Here is an 18,446-nt window from a genome sequence, read left to right as displayed (position 1 = left end):
TCACATGAAGAGGCTAGCAGTCAGGTGAATTCAGGTGATGGAGCAGCCGGCACAAATCAGTGAGCTGGGTTAGCCGCTGCCCCATCTCCTTACCTGTAAGTGGTCCCTCGCTCCTTTCTGAGCTGGAACTTCAGAGTCAGATAACTTGAGTGGTTATTGTTAGTTAGCCAGACATTCTGGACTTTGCCCTTCTTCCCTTGAGTGCAAAGTTCTCCCAGTTTTTACTGCTAAGTCCCCTCTAGCGCACTCTCCCGCCTCGTGGGCCTATATGAAGTGGTTTTTGTGGAATCCTTACCTTGTTTAGGGATAACTATAATTGATGCGCTTGACATGAGGAGGGCATTTGACACATTTCTAGAACTGCATTACAAGATTCTGTTAAAGGTTTACAAATTATGTTTGCAATTTTTTTATAAAACTCTGAGGGGTATCCATCTGGGCCTGGTGATTTGTTATTTTGAAGACTTTTTATTGCATCCAATGTTTCTTGTTGTGTGATAGGGCTATCCAGTAATAATCAATGGTTTTCTTCAAGTTTCTTTAGGTTTTTAAGTGACTGTAAAAACTGTAATTTTCTTTTGGTCTGAGAGTTTTGGTGTGTATAATTGTATATAATATTCCTCAAAAACTTTTAAGATATCTCTTGTCTTGATATGCAATTTACCGTTTTTGTCATAAATTTGTTTGATAAAATATGTTGATTTTTCTCTTTTTATTTTGTAAGATAATAACGTAATGACTTTGGAGTACTGAACCAGTAATTTTGTTTGTCATATTGAAGATTTCTCTGAATTTTATTTATTTCTAAAGATTCTAATAATTCGCGTTGAGTCATTAGCTTTTTGTATGTGTTTTTACCGCCTGTTTTTTTAAGAATTGCTTCAAGAGTCTTAATACTGTCTAGCAAGTCTCGTAATAGTTTTAATTGTGTCCTATAGAATGTTTGGCTTAGTTTCACTTTTGGTATTATCTGCAATAGCTAGTTCAATATATTTATTTATTTAACATAATTTTGATTGGTGATTAATATTTTGTTTAATGACCAATATTTTTGTTTGGGAGCTTCTTGAGTAATTGCTAGCATGCAATTTACCCAAGCATGATCTGAGATTGAGATGCTACCGATTTCTGAGAAGTTTATTCTATTTATGATCGTATCTGAGGTTAAGAGATAATCTATTCTGGCATATACGTTGCATTTAGGTGAGAAGTATATAAAATCTTTTTCATTGTTATGTAAATGTCTCTATCTATTGATTAGATGGTTATTTTCTAAGATTTTCACTAATCTTGTGTTAGGATCTTTTCCTTTATATGATTTCTTTTTGGGCCTTGGTCTATCCTATTTATGGTTTACTATATAACTGAGATTTCCCCCTATGATCAATTCTCCTTCTTGAAAGTGTGAAAGTTTGTCTAAGCTGTTTTTTAGAAAGGTTAGTTGATCTTTATTCGGAGCATATCTTGAGCCGAATGTATAAATTTGATTTTCTATTTTACCTTTGATAAATATAAATCTGCCTTTCAGATCTCTTAGTGTATCTTTATGTTGGAAAGATAAACTTTTTGAAATTAAGATAGCTACTCCTCTTGCTTTAGAGGTCCCCTTTGTGTGATATTGTGATTGAATCCAGTTTGATTTCAAGTTTTGACTGTTCAAAGGGTGGAGGTGTGTTTCTTGAAAAATATGATGTCTGATCTTATTTCGCTATGTTTGCGATTATACGTTTTCTTTTTATTGGGTTCCCCAAGCCACAGACATTGTAGAAGATAACCTTAATATTTGAGGGCATTTCTTATAAAGACAAAATCTAAGATAACTAATGTAATCTAAGTTTGCAAATTTTGGTGGCCGAGATTTAGTTATTTAATTGACTTGCAAATAAGCCTAAAGTTGATGAGATGAAGAATTAGTGAATTATTAATTTGTTGGTATTTATATATACAATGTACTGATCTAGCAAGTTGAAGATATGGTTATAAATATGTAGTATGAGATATATTACTATTAGCAATAACAGTAAGTGATACACTAATATACGGAATTCTTATACAACTAAAATATGAAATATAACAACCAACTGTTAAACTGTCACTACTACCTATTAACTTGAACAATGAATTTAACTATTACTATGAATACAAAGTAATTAACTATTGATTTAAAATATAACCCTAACATCTCCCCTTTTATCTTTCCCCCCTTTTTCTTTAACCCTATTCCCTGTAATTCTCTTAAAACTGGTGTGTTTTAATCACACACCAGTTGATTTTTATACAACAGCATGTTTTCTCCCAACTCTTTCCCCAGCTGTTCCCTCCCTTTACCCTTAACCCTCCCTATCCTTTTACCCTACTAACAACTCTACTAAATTATTTGCTCATACTTTAACAAGATTTAGTAACTTATTAAAACTGGTGTGTTTTAATCACATGCCAATTGATTTATAACAGGTTTATACAATTAATTGTTTCTACTCTTCCCTTCTCCCAACCCCCTCCCTCTTCCCTCTTTCCTTATCCTATCCTTCCCCTCCTCCCCTGTTATCTCTTGCTAATTGCTAACCTTAATTTAACAAAAATTATATTTTAAGTTCAGCTCTCTTGAGCGAGTGTGTTTGTGTCACACACTAGTTTTAGTGAAAACCAAAACTGCGGAGCTGTAATTCATTAGGAGCTGCATTGAAAGGACCATACTCTCGCCTCCTTTCAGACCCCGTGTTCAGGATTAAACTAACGATACAAACAATAACGTTACCCTTCTATTTAGTTATTGTGATCTATCAGTCAAACTAATTATTTCGTATTGGAATTTTGCTCCCCTTCTGGGGAGAGGGAGATTGTGGTAGCTTCCTTTTTTGGTTAGGTCTGCTTGTTTCCATTGGCATGTCTAATTCCAGGTTGCTAAGTAGAGTTGCAGCAGAGTCTTGGTCTGAAGTGATAAGACGTTGTCCTTGATGATACACCAGAAATTTAGTATAATTCAGCCACTTATACCGGATGTTGGCTTTTCTTAAAACTTGTGTGGATTTTAGTTCTTTTCTTTTTAACAGCACTTCACTAAAAGCACACCAAAGATTGGTAAAGATGTGTATAGGTGCATCACTGAATGGAATTGACCCCTTACATCTTGCTTTATCAATATTTTTTTTCGAATTCTATGATCTGGTACTTCGATGATGATGTCTCTTGGTGTATTCTTTTTTTTAAAGTTGATTTGCAGGGCCAATGCAGTAAGATTTTGTTATAAGCGAGGTTATTCCCTCTTCTAAATTCAGATGTTTTGCCAACCAGGTCATTATTATTTTAAGCCTGTCCTCATTTTTTGTATGGGATTCCTCTATGCCCCTAAGATTTTTCTGCCAGGCTGCAACTTCCAAGCTGAGAATTCTTTCCTGTTGATCTACTTTTTTTTTTTTGAAGATCTCTCACATCTCTTTGGGACATAATGCCGATGTCCAGTGCATTTTCAGCTACTCGATTTGTTTTATGTAATTCTAGTTTGATCTCAACTAATTGCTCAGCTAATGGTTGGATTAGTTGTACCATTTGTTTTAGCAAGCTTTGTTCTAATTTTGTGAATTGCAGTTCAAGTGAGGGGTCTGTGGTATTTACCATTACAGAAGTTTCAGGAAGTCGTCCATTGGCCATTTTGAATAGCTCTGTTTTGCTATGCTCTTGTGACATGACTTGATTTGTAGTGAGAAAAAAGTTTTGTAAGTTTCTAGCTGACTTTAGGAGACTTTTCTTTTTCTCCGGATCTTGCTTTCTCATGTTAGGCCGCAAGGGTAAGCGTTATCGGCTTTTTCGCAGGGTTTCCAGGCTGGAGAGAGATACAGCTCTTTCAATGCGCATCCATTCCCAAAGGCTCTGATGTCACGCCCCCCCCCCCGGTTTATTAACTGTTGATAGTTTTTGTGTTTGTATGGCTTATAGGCTGCAATAAAGATTGGATTGGAGTTCAATTCCTGTGGCTACTTCCCCCTACCCCAAGAGATGCAAAAGGAACCCAACTGTCTAAGGAGTGACATGTACCTGCCTGTGACTATCACCTTCCTGTCCTGGTTTGTGAGACCTACAAGGGCAGCTTGGTATGAGATACACTCAGATTCTATTTGAATTTTCACCATGAGATGACAACAAAACCTCACTTGAGACCGTGAAGGCAAACTAGTACTCCTAGTGCATCAATTCACATGCTAAGTAAGTTTTATGACAAAGGTGATTTTCAAAAGGTACCAAGATGGGCTGCATGCCTGAAAATTAGATAGAAATGCCCATCTTGACTTCTTGTCCCACAAGATGTTGAATTTAACAACACTACTGATGTACATAAAGAAGCCTATGACAAGAGCCAACTCCAGGTCTTCTTGGATAACTCTGGTGCTTGGGACCCATTTCAATTGAGATTCAGGCCATGCTATGGGGTGGAGACTGATCTGGTGGAGTTTGTTGATGATCTCCATCTCATTGTAGACAAAAGCCATGCTTCTTTGTTGCACTTCCTGGATCTATCTGCAGCCTTCGATACAGTAGACCATGTCATCTTGTTCAGGCGTCTGAAGGCAGAAGCAGGTATCATGAGATGTGCCTTAGACTGGTTTAAATTGTTCTCATGAAATGGACTCAGACGGTAGTGGTGGGAACTAACGATCTGCAGAGTGGAAACTACTTTGCAAGAGTCCACAAAGTGCAATCTTATTCCCCATGTTATTCAATCTCTACGTAAAGCCTTTAGGAGAACTCATTTGTAGCTATGGAATTTGATGCCATCAGTATGCAGATGACACCCAGCTCTATATCTCACCATTCAAATCATTGTGGGATGCAGTAAAGAGCTTGGGTCACTACCTGACTGCTGTGGTCAAATAGCTGAAAGCAAACTAATTGAAACTCAACCCAGACAAGATGGAAGTGGTGCTGGTTGGGAGGGCAGGGATCTTGAAGGACATTGTACTCTCCACTTTTGAGGAAGTTCATATGATCTTTGTAGCATCAGTAAAGAACCTAGAGGTTATACTGGATCCAGCGCTACTACTAGAAAAGCAAATTAAGACAGCTGCAAAAAATGCTTTCTGCGAACTCAGTCTAGCCTGGAAGATGGCTCCCTACCTTGACAAAGCTGATATGGCCACCTGGATCCACACCATGGTAACATTGAGACTTGACTATTGTAATGCACTATACACAGGTTTCCCTGCTAAGTTAACTCAGAGCGGGACCACAAGTGACGCCTGACACAGGTTGGACACTAGTCAGCTTCCCTCAAGTTTTGATGGGAAATGTAGGCTTCCTGGTCTTGCAGCTTGACTCTCTGACTGCTGTCCAATGGACTTTTCAACTGTCACTTGTCCAACATTCCGCCAAGCTGCCTACATTTCCCATCAAAACTTGAGGGAAGCTGGCAAGTGTCCAACCTGTGTCAGGCGTCACTTGTGGTCCCGCTCTCAGAGACAGTGCAGAACACTGCAGCTCTGCCATTATCAGGAGCAAAGAGGACCATGAATATTACTCCCATTCTACAGTCACTCCATTGGCTGCCTATCAGTTACTGAGCCCAATTCAATGTATTGGCTATCATCTACAAAGCCCTTCATGGCTTTGGTCCATCATATCTATGGGACTTCCTCTCTCCCTATTTTCCACCACAGCAGCTTCAGTCTTCTGCAGGTGCCACCTTGCATGTAGGCACAGTCATCACCCACCCATTCACATGCATTCTCTGTGGTGGTATCCAATTTATGGAATGAGCTACTTGAGGAGGTTAGGAAAGCTCCAACTCTCCTACCCTTCCTCAAACAATGCAAAATTGAATTATTCAAGAGGGCTTTTTACTCACATAGGAGGACTGTACTGTAAGTAGTCTCATACAGATCCATCAGTAAAGGGATAGAACGGACCACAGACTTTACTACGACTGTAAATATTGATAGACTATAGACTACATTGCTATTGCTGTAAGTATGATCCTATTGCTCCTATGTTGTTTAATATGTCAGTCATAAAATTACTTATGCATTACTTACTTTCAGCATTTCTTCAACCCTGTATTGGATGTCCGCAGGATTTTTAAATCTTTGCAAATTTGAACGTATATACCCATTACATGTTTTATTGAAATGTCTTTGATATTGACTGTACTGATTCACACTGTGTAATCTGCCTTGAGTCTCAGTGAGAAAGGCAGACTATAAATAACATAAATAAATAAATAAATCATGAGGAAGACCACTGAACTGAAGGAACAGAAGTCACACAAGCTCACTTGAGTCTTCAGCGGTATCCTGTGTCACTGAAATCCAAGGGCCAATGCCTTTACTGTTGTGGTCTGGTATCAATAACTGTTATTTTTGCTTGTTGAATTTTAAAGTTCAATCCCCTGCACAACCACCACCACCCCAACTCAGAGAATTTCCTGAGTTTATCTTTGGAATGCTACCTCACATCTGCACTCCATCAGCTAGAGTCAGCGGTCCTAATGAAGGCCAGATGCCTCAGTGGAGAGGTGATGGATCACTCCAAGCTCTTTCCCATCCTCCCTGTCAAGAGCCATATGCCGAACCATTCATAGAACACCACTGCATTTCACATCCCTGAAATGGGACAGGCTGTTATCTGGTCCACGAGTTGTCAAGATGATGAACAAAAAGTTAAATGCTGTCAAAGGTTTGGGGTCTTGCAAGAACAACAAATGATAACCGTGATTAGTGACAATTTAATTCAGATGGTTTCTGGCTGTTAACCTTTTCCTCTTCTTGATTTATTTAGATCAAAAGGACAGCCTGTCATGAGTAAGAGAAGGAGATAGCACGCCTTGTCCAGATTTTTAGGTGGAAAGATGAAATCACGGTTACTAGTCAGAACCAATATATTCTTTTAAAGGTACATTCAAAAGCAGCACCAAAAATCCTCGCCACACCGACCTCTCAGTGATCTGATACAATAGAGGTGCTTTTTAGAAAGGATGACAGCATGAAAGTTCAGCAATATTTAAAGAACTTCTAGAATGCCAAAGCAGCTGCTCCACTGTCCTGAAGGCTCACAAATGTGCCAGTCCTGTGTACGGAACTATTGCCTCTTGCAATGTGCTCTCAAGCATGTTATAATATACTATACTCTGATGGCTGTTTAAATTTTACACAAGCAAATTAGATCATTTTTGGCATGAGATTTTTTAAAATAACCTTTTCTGTCTTTGCTTCTCCATTTTTTTTCTTTATATTTTTCTTAAATTGATGCTTTTTTTGGCTTGGGAAAAGGCCCACAGAACTCCAGTTTCACTGGATCTAAAGGCTCGTTCAACTCCAAACTGTCAAGTCTTGACATGTCATAGGAGGAAGGGCAGTGCAACAGCACCTGCCCTCTGCACAGATACCCAAGAGGCCCTTTTGTACACACCTGTAGAATTAGCCCTGCTCATACAACATCATGGAACTTCAGATGCAAAATGGGGGCGGGAGGAAGGAGAATACTGGAATGAGTGGGAGGCCTGGGGGTGGAGAGAGAGAGAGAGAGAGAGGCTGGGGCTTTGGAAGTCTTCCTAGTCTTTTCCTTTCAGGAAACACATCCTGTTCACATCTGACTGCTGTGGCAGTGGCTCTGTTTGTTGCTGATGGCTACGCCCTGAGGCTCACCAAAAACAGCTACAAAAAAACAACCATTTCCTCTCCATTGAGAGATAGGAGGGGGGAAAGCTTCCTTGCAGCAGAGTTTCTGCTTTTCTGCTTCTGCCACTCGTGGCTTTGTCATTCGGAGAGGAGCCAGAGCGGAGCAGATTCCTCGAAATACATTGGTTGTCCCGGACTCCGTTGGGATACATGCTCGGAATTTGCCTTGACTTTAAGAAATTTTACTGTTTGTGGAGGATGTTCTGAATCTTGCAGCCAAGCAGCATTTCAGAGCCATCGCTACCTAATACGAATCTTCATCTCCCAGCTACATTCCAGAAGATCGAGGTGCCCAAGCAAATTTGCAAGTTTTGTTCTGTTTGGTCGTCTCAGGAACCTCACAACATTTCCTATCAAAATTTGCCCCCAGAAAGAATGCACCTCCTTGCCTTTCAGTTCTTCACCAGATTGGCTCTGTTCAAGGTGCAGGAAGGTGGATAAAGTACAAGACAGCATTCTGGAAACCTCCTTCCTGCATTTTTTAATGGATTTCTCCCATCTGCTTAAACTGTTCACCTTTGTGCAATCAGAAACATCCTAGGACTTGACTTTGAGAATGAACGGTGATGTTCTCTAGCCATTCATAACGTCGTTCAGCACCCACCTTCCACCTGAAGTTCCAAGTCAATGTATCGTGGCTGACTCTTGGATCTTCTGCAAAGAGAGGCTCACTAGAGGCTGATGACAGTCAGCTATGACTGTCCAGAAACTGGTAGCTACAGCTGTGTTGGTGGCTCTAGTCTCACTTATTCTCAACAACGCGGCTGCCTTCACTCCCAACTGGGTGTACCAGACCTTGGAGGATGGGCGCAAGCGCAGCGTGGGGCTGTGGAAGATGTGCTGGCTAGCAGAGAAGGGAAAAGGAAGCGTGGGCACAGGTGCCAGGCACAGCCAAGGGGAGGAGCGTGGATGTGAATCCTTGAGCTGGGGTTCAGAGCCAGCTGGGTTCCAGGAATCTCGTAGCACCGTCAAACGTAAGTCTTCCTTCTTGCCCTTATTGTGTATTATGCATTACCTCCTAGACAGCAATGATAAGGCAATGGGCTTCTGGCACCTGATGCAGCAATCCCAACTCCAAAGCACTTCCCATCACCCCGTTCATCTTGAAAACACTACCATGTGGCTTCTCAGCTCCAGATACCCAATAAACAAGGAAAAGACTCAACAGAAAGAGAACAGAAAGTATGATGGGGTGGGTTGGGGTAAAAATGACACACCCAGGCAGCACAAATCAGTCATTGTGAGAGACACTTCCTAGAGGGAGAGCCCATTTGAGCAGAACCTGAGCCCAGTACCAGATTACCTGTTGAATAAGCACAGAACTAGACTGACCTTGAGCCTTCAATGCTGCTGCTTCTTCCCAGCACACTGATTTGCAACCCAGAAATGGCATGGCACACTCAAACAAAGGAACCTCTCAAGCTTACAGATCCCACCCCTCAACCCTGAACTGGAGGCAAGGGCCAAATGATAAGAGATGTAGCTAGTCCCTGGCATTTTGTTTCATTTTACAAAATGCAGCCAGAGGGACTGCAAACAAAAGTAGGATTTTTAACCCTTTCCCCTCATGCCATTTTTCTGATAAAAAGAAAATCCACTCTTCCAAACCTCCCCCTTTTTGGGCTCTGCAAAGGTCTCTATATCTTTTCCTTTGTGTGGTAAAAAGCAATGGAAATGAGGGCTGCTGGAAGGAAAAAGTTCACCAATGGAAGAAAGTTGGGATATAAATGCAGTCAGTCCAAAAGAGAAGACCTTCCTCCTCCATTTCATGCCCACACAGGTCTTCCAATACACACGTCTTCCTTCACATCTGTATTTTGTTTTTCTTTTAAAAGTATTAACAAAATTGGGGAGAAACTAAATGTAACTTTGCATCACAATCTAGAGTCAATGCTGTTTCTAGAGCACCTAGTGGTAACATGTTTTAGATTGCAGAAAGGCGCAAGCACATATTCAGGGAAGACACATGAATGACCTGCCCAGACAGACCTTGCCAAATGGGTGCTGCCACATCAGAACCCACAGTGGCATGGCAGCCTCCTCAAAACAGGCCTCTTAAGGGACACAACCAAATCCTCTGACTTGAAAGGTCACTTTTGCCAACTGAAGTGTGATCCAATTCCTCTCTCATTAGTGTCAAAGAGTCCAAATCAAATCCAGAATGGAAAAGAGAGGTAGAGACAGAGAATCAGCCATACACTACTTTTGAGGCTGCCGCCAGAAGGAAGGGAGGAAGCAATGCCAAATACTAAATCTTCTGCTTTGCCAAGCTATTTGTAGCAAGGCCAGTCTGAAATGAGCAATTCAGTGAAGGGGGCTACAAAACAAAACAACAAAAACCCACACAGTACTTAGCAATTGAGATTGCACCAGACATCACAAAACGAGGTTTCCAGTTGAGAGGACTAGAAACTTTCATTCATACACAACAGCTGAATTTTTTAAGACGCAGAATACCACTTCCAAAACCTTGTTGCTCAGGAGATATGACCTCAGAATCACTGAAAATGGAAAGAACAACAAAGTTGGCAAGTTCCACTCACATTTTGTGCCTGTTAATTTTATTAAAATCAAGCTCTGGAGTGGTGGTGGAGAGCATGCATTCTGTTTCTGTCTTGCCATGGGTTGAGAGGAAGAAGAGGAGAGGAGGTGGCCACTGGCCAGGGAAAAAGTGAGAGGAACTTTGCCATTTTGCAAAGAGAGCTTCTGTACAGGGCAACCTCCTTCCACTCACATCTCTTCTGGGGAAGGCATTTTAAGCTGAAAGCAACAAAGTAGCTGCTGTTGCCCTCTTGGGTGGAATCCCAAAACTCTACCCATGGTTGGCTGGTCTATTGACACTTCTTAAATTTACTTCATTTGTGCCCTCTGTCTTTCTCCTCAATGGGGACCCAAAACAGTTTACACCATTCTCCTCTCCTCCGTTTTATCTTCACAACAATGCCGTAAGGTAGGTCACGCTGAGAGTGTGTGACTGGCTTCCATTGCAAAGCGGGGATTCATACCAGGGTCTCCATGATCCTAGTCTGACACTCTAAGCGCTATGCCAGATTGGTTGCTATTTCCCCCCTTCCCCTGACCAGGTGAAATCATGGTGAAGCGACTCATGGAGGAACACCCACATGACTGCTTTGTTAGGCATCCTTCATAAACCACAGAGAACAGGGAAGCAAGCAAATCACCCCCACTGGCCAAGCAGGCCACAGTCCGTGTCCATGACAGGCAACCTTCTTGCTTTCGTGGTTGTCGAGGTGAGTCTGAACATCTCATTGCAATAGGTTTAGAGACGGTCTCCAGTTAGTGCTGACTGCAACTGCCTAGTCTTGGTCAAGGTTTTCCTTCCAGAAAGCATGGCTCTAACTCCTGTGCCAGCAGTGGCTTAAGCCAAAAACTATCACCGTTGTTCGAGTTTGCGTATCAGCAAAACAGGGAGAAGGCCCAGCCACAATCTCCATAAACAGCCAATGAAAGAGTATTCCTCTCACAAGCACTGAGCAGAGGAACGGAGAGCTCTTGCACTCAGTGGTATGGAAGTGCTTAGGAGAAAGAAATTCAGCTTACATTAAAACAGAGCAAGCTACTAGTCCTCAGGGATCCAAATAAACATTATGCTGAAGCCAAAAGGAGCTTTCATCTTGTACAGGTCAGAGCTTCTGCTTCTTGCATAGATCCTTTTCCATTTTCCCAGTTTCTACTTTACCATTCCACATTCTCCTGCCTTCCCTCCACCCAGAATGTTCCAAATTCTACAAAAGACCCCACAATGAAAAACAGAAATCCTGCTGGCACTAACTCCTACTCCGAGGGCCAAAACAGACGTAAAGACAGACATTGCCAAGTGAATTTCTTCTCCCCTTTAAGTAGTAGTGTGTGATCCCAACATGGACTTGGATGGGGGCATTAAACCTTCTCCCCGTACTGTTTTTCCAATCTGAAAAGTTCAAATAGCACTGCAATAAGCCTACTGGGGTAAAAATATTGTTCAAGTTCAAGATCATACACCGTCAGCCCAACCTACATCATGGAGTTGTGAGGATAATATGGAGAAGGGGAGAACGCTGTACACTGTTACACTTAGATAACATCACACCTGACTGCCCCATGCCTATTTTTGGGGGGCAACGTGTGTCTCACAGCCAGCTGTTGTCTGTGCACAGAGCAGCTGTGGAAATGTGACTTTGAGCAGCGTTCTGAATCAGATCCTGTGGCAGCCTGTTCCCAGTGGCCTCCATCAGGCTCCTCTGCATCATGGTTGGCACCTAAGAAGCCACAGATGCCCTTTACCCAATGATTAAACTGCCATCTGAAGTGACACACCCCTGGCAATGCTTCTTAGATTCATTGGGGGGTTCAGCACAAAAATGTTTTTAGGGAATCTTTGCATCTGTTTTCATTCATGATTACATACAACTTCTTCAAGCTTCAACTACCTTCAAAGAATATAATGTATCAGTGCTGCTAAGTGCTAAATAGACAATTAACTAGTCACAGTACAGTATCACTGGTCCATTATATTATTTACCCCCAAGCATGTACAGGGAAGCAAGTTTTTTGAAACCTGCCCCCCAAAGCAGTTATATTTATAGATTTTTCAAAAGATTACTTCATATTACAATCCTCTGTAGTATAATTTAGCCATATCAACTGGACACACAACCTATGCTAATTTATTTCTTAAACAAAACCCTGCAAGACTACTTTTAACCGGGGCTTTTTTTCAGGGGGAACGTGGGGGAACGGAGTTCCGAAACCTCTTGAAAATGGTCACATGGCTGGTGGCCCCGCCCCCTGATCTCCAGACAGAGGGGAGTTGAGATTGCCCTCTGCACCACTCAGCGGCGCGGAGGGCAATCTAAACTGCCCTCTGTCCGGAGATCAGGGGGCGGGACCACCAGCCATGTGACCATTTTGTCTGAGGGCAACCCACTGAGTTCCACCACCTCTTTTCCCAGAAAAAAAGCCCTGCTTTTAACCATATATTCTTAGGTAACATAAACTACATTTACATAATGTTCCTCATCAGCATACATTTTTGCTAACTTTAATCATAACTACAATATTAATAAAGCTCATTTTCCACATGTATAGAATTATTTTGGTGGCTGATAAAACCAGATCTTTAAAGATATCTTGTCATCCTTGGCTATTTCACCTGGATTTTGGTCTCTAATATCCTTTTTGTATCTGATGACATAAACTAGATCTGTCTCCAAGATACCTGAAGGCTGACCTGAGGTCACTTTTTATTATGTCTCTAGCATCACTAAGTATCTAACCAAGCCAGAATTCTCTGGTAGCAGCTTGAAGAAGTGTTGTCAATAACACTGATTCTCTTTATTACATATAACAAGCCTGTGAACATTTCCCAGTCCTGACTATTCCCAGTCTGAACATTTCAGTAAAGCTCATTTCTCTTTTAAGGAAGCACTCAGCACTGGGAATGTTGAATAAGACAAGGGTTCCTTTGTTCAACATCTCTCACAAGTAGCTCGTAATGAGAAGCCAATACCCAGAGACCAGGACTCTCAGACACTATTATGACGAGTGCTGTACACAGACAGATAGATGGCCCAGTCTCACTTGCAAAAGAATCCCCCATTCAGGCATCTTGCAGTCTAAAGCTTTTTTGCAGTGCTTGAGTCATTTCAACGATGGAAAAGAAAGTAAAGAAGGAGCACGAGAGTGGGGGTCTCAGAAGATTCTCAGGGATTTGGGGATCTTGAAGACATAGGAAAGAGGCAAGCAAGCAATGGGAAATTCCATTTCCCAAAGAATGAGGCATGAATCCATGGAGGTCAACTCTTGGGTCAAGCATGCTTAGAGACGGGGAGTGGTGCAAGATTGGGGCTAGTACGTGACTCCCATGAGGACAAAATATAAACACCTGTCTGTCCTCACTGTATGATTTACATAAGTACATTTTCAGTCTGAAATATGGAGGGTGAGGCCAGAGGCACGGCTCTGTGTGGGAATGAGAAAACTGGAAACTGTTTACAGAAGCAGCAAATCAGACAATGCCAGGACTCATTAGCCATGTCCCTGATATTTCTCCTTGGAAAAGGGCCAGGCAGACCCAGCAGATGCTTAAAATAGAGGCCAGCTATTACGGGTCATCCTCTTGAGAGAACTACAGTCTTCCTGGAGCCCAGAACAAATTTCCCAGACAAAAGAGTCTACAGGCAATAACCACAGCAGGGTCCCAGTCAAGCAGACCCATGTTTGAAGTTTACATCCATATGGTCCAATACTGTTATTGTAGCTAGTAAATCTAGTTATCTACAGCTTTATCCAAATGTGGGCCTGTGTGAGACACTTTCACATACATCCAGCAGATGTAGGAACCCCATTCAAAGGTACGCAAGAAGTCTCATCAGCACCCAGCCCGGCAGTTCTTCCCAATATAAAAGTTGATCAACATCCACACAGGCCTGTTTTGGAGGAATCCATTCAGCTGGTTGGATCTAAACTAAATTTTGCATCAGTAGAAGGGAACTTTTCCACCCCCCCCCCCCCACACACACAGAGATCTCCAAAAATCTCCCCTATTCTCCAAAAATTCTTGGGGAATAGGGGAGGACCCTCAAGAACAATATGAAGTTTGAAACGGTAGGGTAGAAATCAGTGGAAATTAATAATCTGTACTTATATGCCACTCTTCTAGACAGATCAGTGCCCCACTTAGAGCAATGAACAAAGTGAGTGTTATTATTATCCCTACAATGCAGCTGCAGAGCTGGGGATGAGACAAGTGGCATACCCAAGGCCACCTACTGAGCTCATGACAGTAGGGGGATTCAAACCAGCAGAGCCAACCACTTAACCACTATATTACAGCAGCTCCCAACTTACTCTGGATCCAGTCCAGTGCCTGTTTCCCTACAGAACATATCAGCCCCCTTCCCATTATGCAGGCATGTGGGAATTTCAGCTGAGTCAACAGAAGCTAGGTCAGTTGCAGATCTAAGGTGCAAAGGAGGAAGAAATTAAGGTGACAGTTCTAGACTATGCAGCAGGAGAACATGCCCCACTGAAGACATAAGATCAGGATGCATATTGCCAGAGGCCTTCAGTACTGCATACTGCCCTCTTAAAAAACCCCTACTAAGAATGATGCTGAACAGTAACATTGTGCATGTCCTTTGCCAGGAATTTCCCCAGCCTATACACAAAACAGACTTTGCTCACTTAATAACCCAGAGCCTTTTCCAGCTAGTGAAAGCTTTACAATCCCCTCCACAAAAAAGGCGGAAAGCCATCATGTTTCTATTGAGGGTGCAAAGCACCTTACCAAGGGCAGCTTCAGCCAAAGCTCTAAAGCCAGTTCAAATCTTCATTACATTGTTTCAAATTCAGACCCCCCCCCCCAAAAAAACTGAGAAACAATTTAATACTGCGACATACTGGATACATGATTGATTACTAGGGTTTCAGGAGACAGGACTGCCAGGAGCAGCTCTCTCAATGTTACCAGTTCACAAACTGAGCTGATGCATAGCCCAGAGGAAAGAAAACCAAGACACATACACACACACAAAGCCATAATCAGCCAAGCCTGCTAAGACCTCATCTGGTGCCTACAATAAATGATTTTGCTCCACAAATGCATTATATGGAACGCAAGAGGATACATCAGGGTCCAAACTGGTTCTAACAAAAAGTGGTGTTTGGGGCAAATACATCGCAGCTCAAATTTTAAAATTCCTGACACTGACAAAAAATCCAAACAAAAACAAAAGACCCCATTACAGATGCATGTTTAAGAGCAACAGCGTAATTAGATTAGTAAATGAGATCATTTTTATTTTGTTACCTCATAGGAATGAGAAATTATTTCGCTAATCTGAGTATCTTACATTTGTGTAGCATCACTCTCCCTGGGGATGTCATTTGATAACTCAATGGAGCCTGTTTCATCAACATCAGAATCAAATTACCGCTTCCATAACCTAGGTAATTTCTTGGTCTACTTCAAGTAAGGAAATGAGAATCTGAGTCAGTCTGGGGATTTGGGTGCCAACCAGACCTAACCGGCCCTGCTTTGTCTTTTATTATTAATGGAGGAGGCTGAAATCCTATGTACTCTTCTTGGAAATAAGTCCTGTTATGATAAATGCGCAGGAAATCTGGCTGCACAGGCATCATTAGATAAGCGCAATGGTTTCACTGCACCTTAGGTCTGAACCAGAAATAGGCGTGCCATGAGATGTATCGCTGCTGTCTCAACCAAGTATTCTGCCTCTCCTCTGTTACCCAGGAAATTAGGGGGAATGCAGGTGCGTGTCCTTCACTCAGGCACCTCCTGACGCAGGTTATGGCATCCTTCTAGTCTCATCCGGTCAACAGGAATGAATGTCCTTTTTCCTGCTGCGCTGGCAGCAGTGGTGACACAAAAGGTCCAGGCCACATGAATGAGCACATGCTCAGCCCCCATTTCCCACACCACTGTCCTCCAACAGAGGAACTTCTCATAATACTAAGTGGCCCAGGGAAGATCTGCACTGCAACCACTCTAAGTCCTACTCGTGTAACCTAAGAAGGAACAACTCTAAAGGAACAACTCTTTTTTTTTTTTCTTTTAAAAATTGTTATAAGTAGGCAACATGAGAAATCCTCAACAAATGAAATAGTCAATCAATGCAAGCCATATAGCTGCAAAAAGTCCAACCACATGTCCTCATGTTTCTTGCAAGTGTTTCCTTTGGAAAACATTATATGCTCTTTCATATCTGTCCAAAATCCCTTCTTGCAAAGTTCTATATGTGGTATGGAATTGGATTTCCAACACTGCAGAAATAATCTCTCTCCTCCTCAATTTGTGGTACAAAAATTAAGTAGAAGGTTAATTAGACACAAAATTACCCTGACAGAATTGCCACTAAATTACTGGTAGCTTGGCCCCATGCCATTTGTTAGCTAGCAAACAGCAGCCATCTTAACTTGAAGGCCACGTGGATAACTGCATCATTACAGCAAGATTAGAGTCTGGTAGCACTTTAAAGACCAACAAGATTTCCAGGATATAAGCTTTCAAGAATCAAAGCTCCCTCTGTGAGTTAGCTTGACTCTCGAAAATGTATACCTTGGAAATCTTGTTGGTCTTTAATCTTGGACTTGAATCTTGCTGTTGTACTGTGCAGACCAACACAGCTACCCAGCTAAAACTATCTTCATGTGACATCAGAGCGCTCAGATAAGTGATACAATGCCTTAACCAGTGGCTTGGTCCCTAAGGGGATCCAGAATGCAGTGTGAAAATGATGCCTTCCTCCATGACTCTGCTCTTAAAGCTGCATCCCATCTCCATGTTCTCCTCTTGAAACCCCTAGGAGAGCTTGAGTCTGCCACACCTTGAGAAACATCAGAAGCTTTGAAAGAAAAAAAAACACACACATATGGGTTTCAGAGAGGAGATGTGCATATTCTAGAACAATGTCTGGAAGCTCTCCTCATAAGTGTCTCCTTTCCAAAACAAACATTGAGTTCTCATGCTTCTTAAGAAATGGGTGTGTCTCCAAAAGCACAGCTGTGCTTTTGAAAAAGTAAAGGGGGAAAAGAATCCTCAATGGTTCACATTTGCTTCCAAATGTTAATATGCTTTCTGAAAGCGGACCATGAACTGTCCCCAAATAATGAAGTGCTGACAAGTCCTGATGATTAGGAGTGGATGGATCCAGTAATGAACTCTCAAGATACCCCGTGTGCAGACAGCGGTGGACCTACATTTTTGGGACCCTGAAGCTTGAACTGTTATGGGGGCCCCTTCTCAACCAGCAACAACAGGGTAACATCCAACAAGGTCCAAAGGGCCTCGCTGCCCTTGCAAGGACCTCGAGGCCCAAATGGCGGAGAACGGGGTGGTGGGGTGGAGCCCTTGATAATGGGCCATACAGTGAGCCCCTTAGAACTATTAAACTGTGCACCAACGAAGGAGTTGAGGATCCAGCTGCCAAAACGTAGGCTATGAATAGATTCTGGTGAGCTCAGCGAGCCTATACAGTTGGAGGTTTGGGTGCTGCAAGGCTCCGAGAAAATGTTGAAATTTGACCAATTACAGGGACATTTTGAGGCCATATGCGACAGGTGTTAGAGCATATTCTAAGGTCAATATTAAGTACTTCAACCCATTGGCTTCTGTCACTAAAATAGCCTTATATGTTAATTTATTTGTTTTGTTTTATTTAATTCATTTCTGCCTGGCCTTTTTCCCCAGTAGAGGACCCAAAGAAGCTTGCATTGTTCTCCTTTCCTCCACTTTAGCTTCCCTTTCATTCCCTTGGATTAGAAGCTCATTGATTCATAAATCTTGAGCAGCGGAAAATACTTATTCCTTATCTTTTTGGGATGCGAGGGATAAAAGGACTGAGACATATTTTGCAATTGCTAAAGTAAATTTAGTATCCTTATTGCTAAGCAAAACAGCCAGGGTTTTTAGATTATAAGAGGCCACCTTATCTTTACACAACCCTGTGAGGTAGGTTAGGCTGAGAGTGTATGTGACTGGCCCAAGGTCACCCCAGCAAGCTTCCATGGCAGAGTGGGGATTCGAACCTGAGACTCCCAGATCCTAGACCAACACTCTAACCACTGCACAACACTGGCTCTTAATGATACATGGGAAGGGCAAGTTTACACCATCAAGGGAAGTCTCTTAATTCCTAATCAGAGATGTGTAAAAATCAAGTCAACCACACTTACCTTGTTCAAAGTGCATGTTGCTTCTTGAAGGAAGCCTGTCTTATGACTCTGTCAAAGATATGCTCACAGCAAGCAATAATGCAA

The 18,446-nt window shown here is 42.1% G+C and overlaps 2 protein-coding genes across 2 annotated transcripts in view; one reads left to right on the top strand and one right to left on the bottom strand.

Annotated features, from left to right (window-relative positions):
* The window catches only part of IFT140 (intraflagellar transport 140), a 97,997-nt gene that overhangs the window by 18,857 nt on the left and 60,694 nt on the right, over positions 1 to 18,446 (bottom strand). The window lies entirely within an intron of this gene.
* Positions 7,693 to 18,446, top strand: part of TMEM204 (transmembrane protein 204) — a 41,860-nt gene continuing 31,106 nt past the window's right edge. Inside the window, exon 1 of the mRNA XM_054992448.1 lies at positions 7,693 to 8,641. Coding sequence (XP_054848423.1) covers positions 8,362 to 8,641 — 280 coding nt within the window. The 5' untranslated portion in view covers positions 7,693 to 8,361. The remainder of the gene's footprint in view (positions 8,642 to 18,446) is intronic.

Source organism: Eublepharis macularius, chromosome 12 (assembly GCF_028583425.1).
Source record: "Eublepharis macularius isolate TG4126 chromosome 12, MPM_Emac_v1.0, whole genome shotgun sequence".
NCBI lineage: Eukaryota > Metazoa > Chordata > Lepidosauria > Squamata > Eublepharidae > Eublepharis > Eublepharis macularius.
The sequence above is the reverse complement of the archived record's forward strand: the minus strand, read 5'-3'. Positions and strand labels throughout refer to the sequence as shown.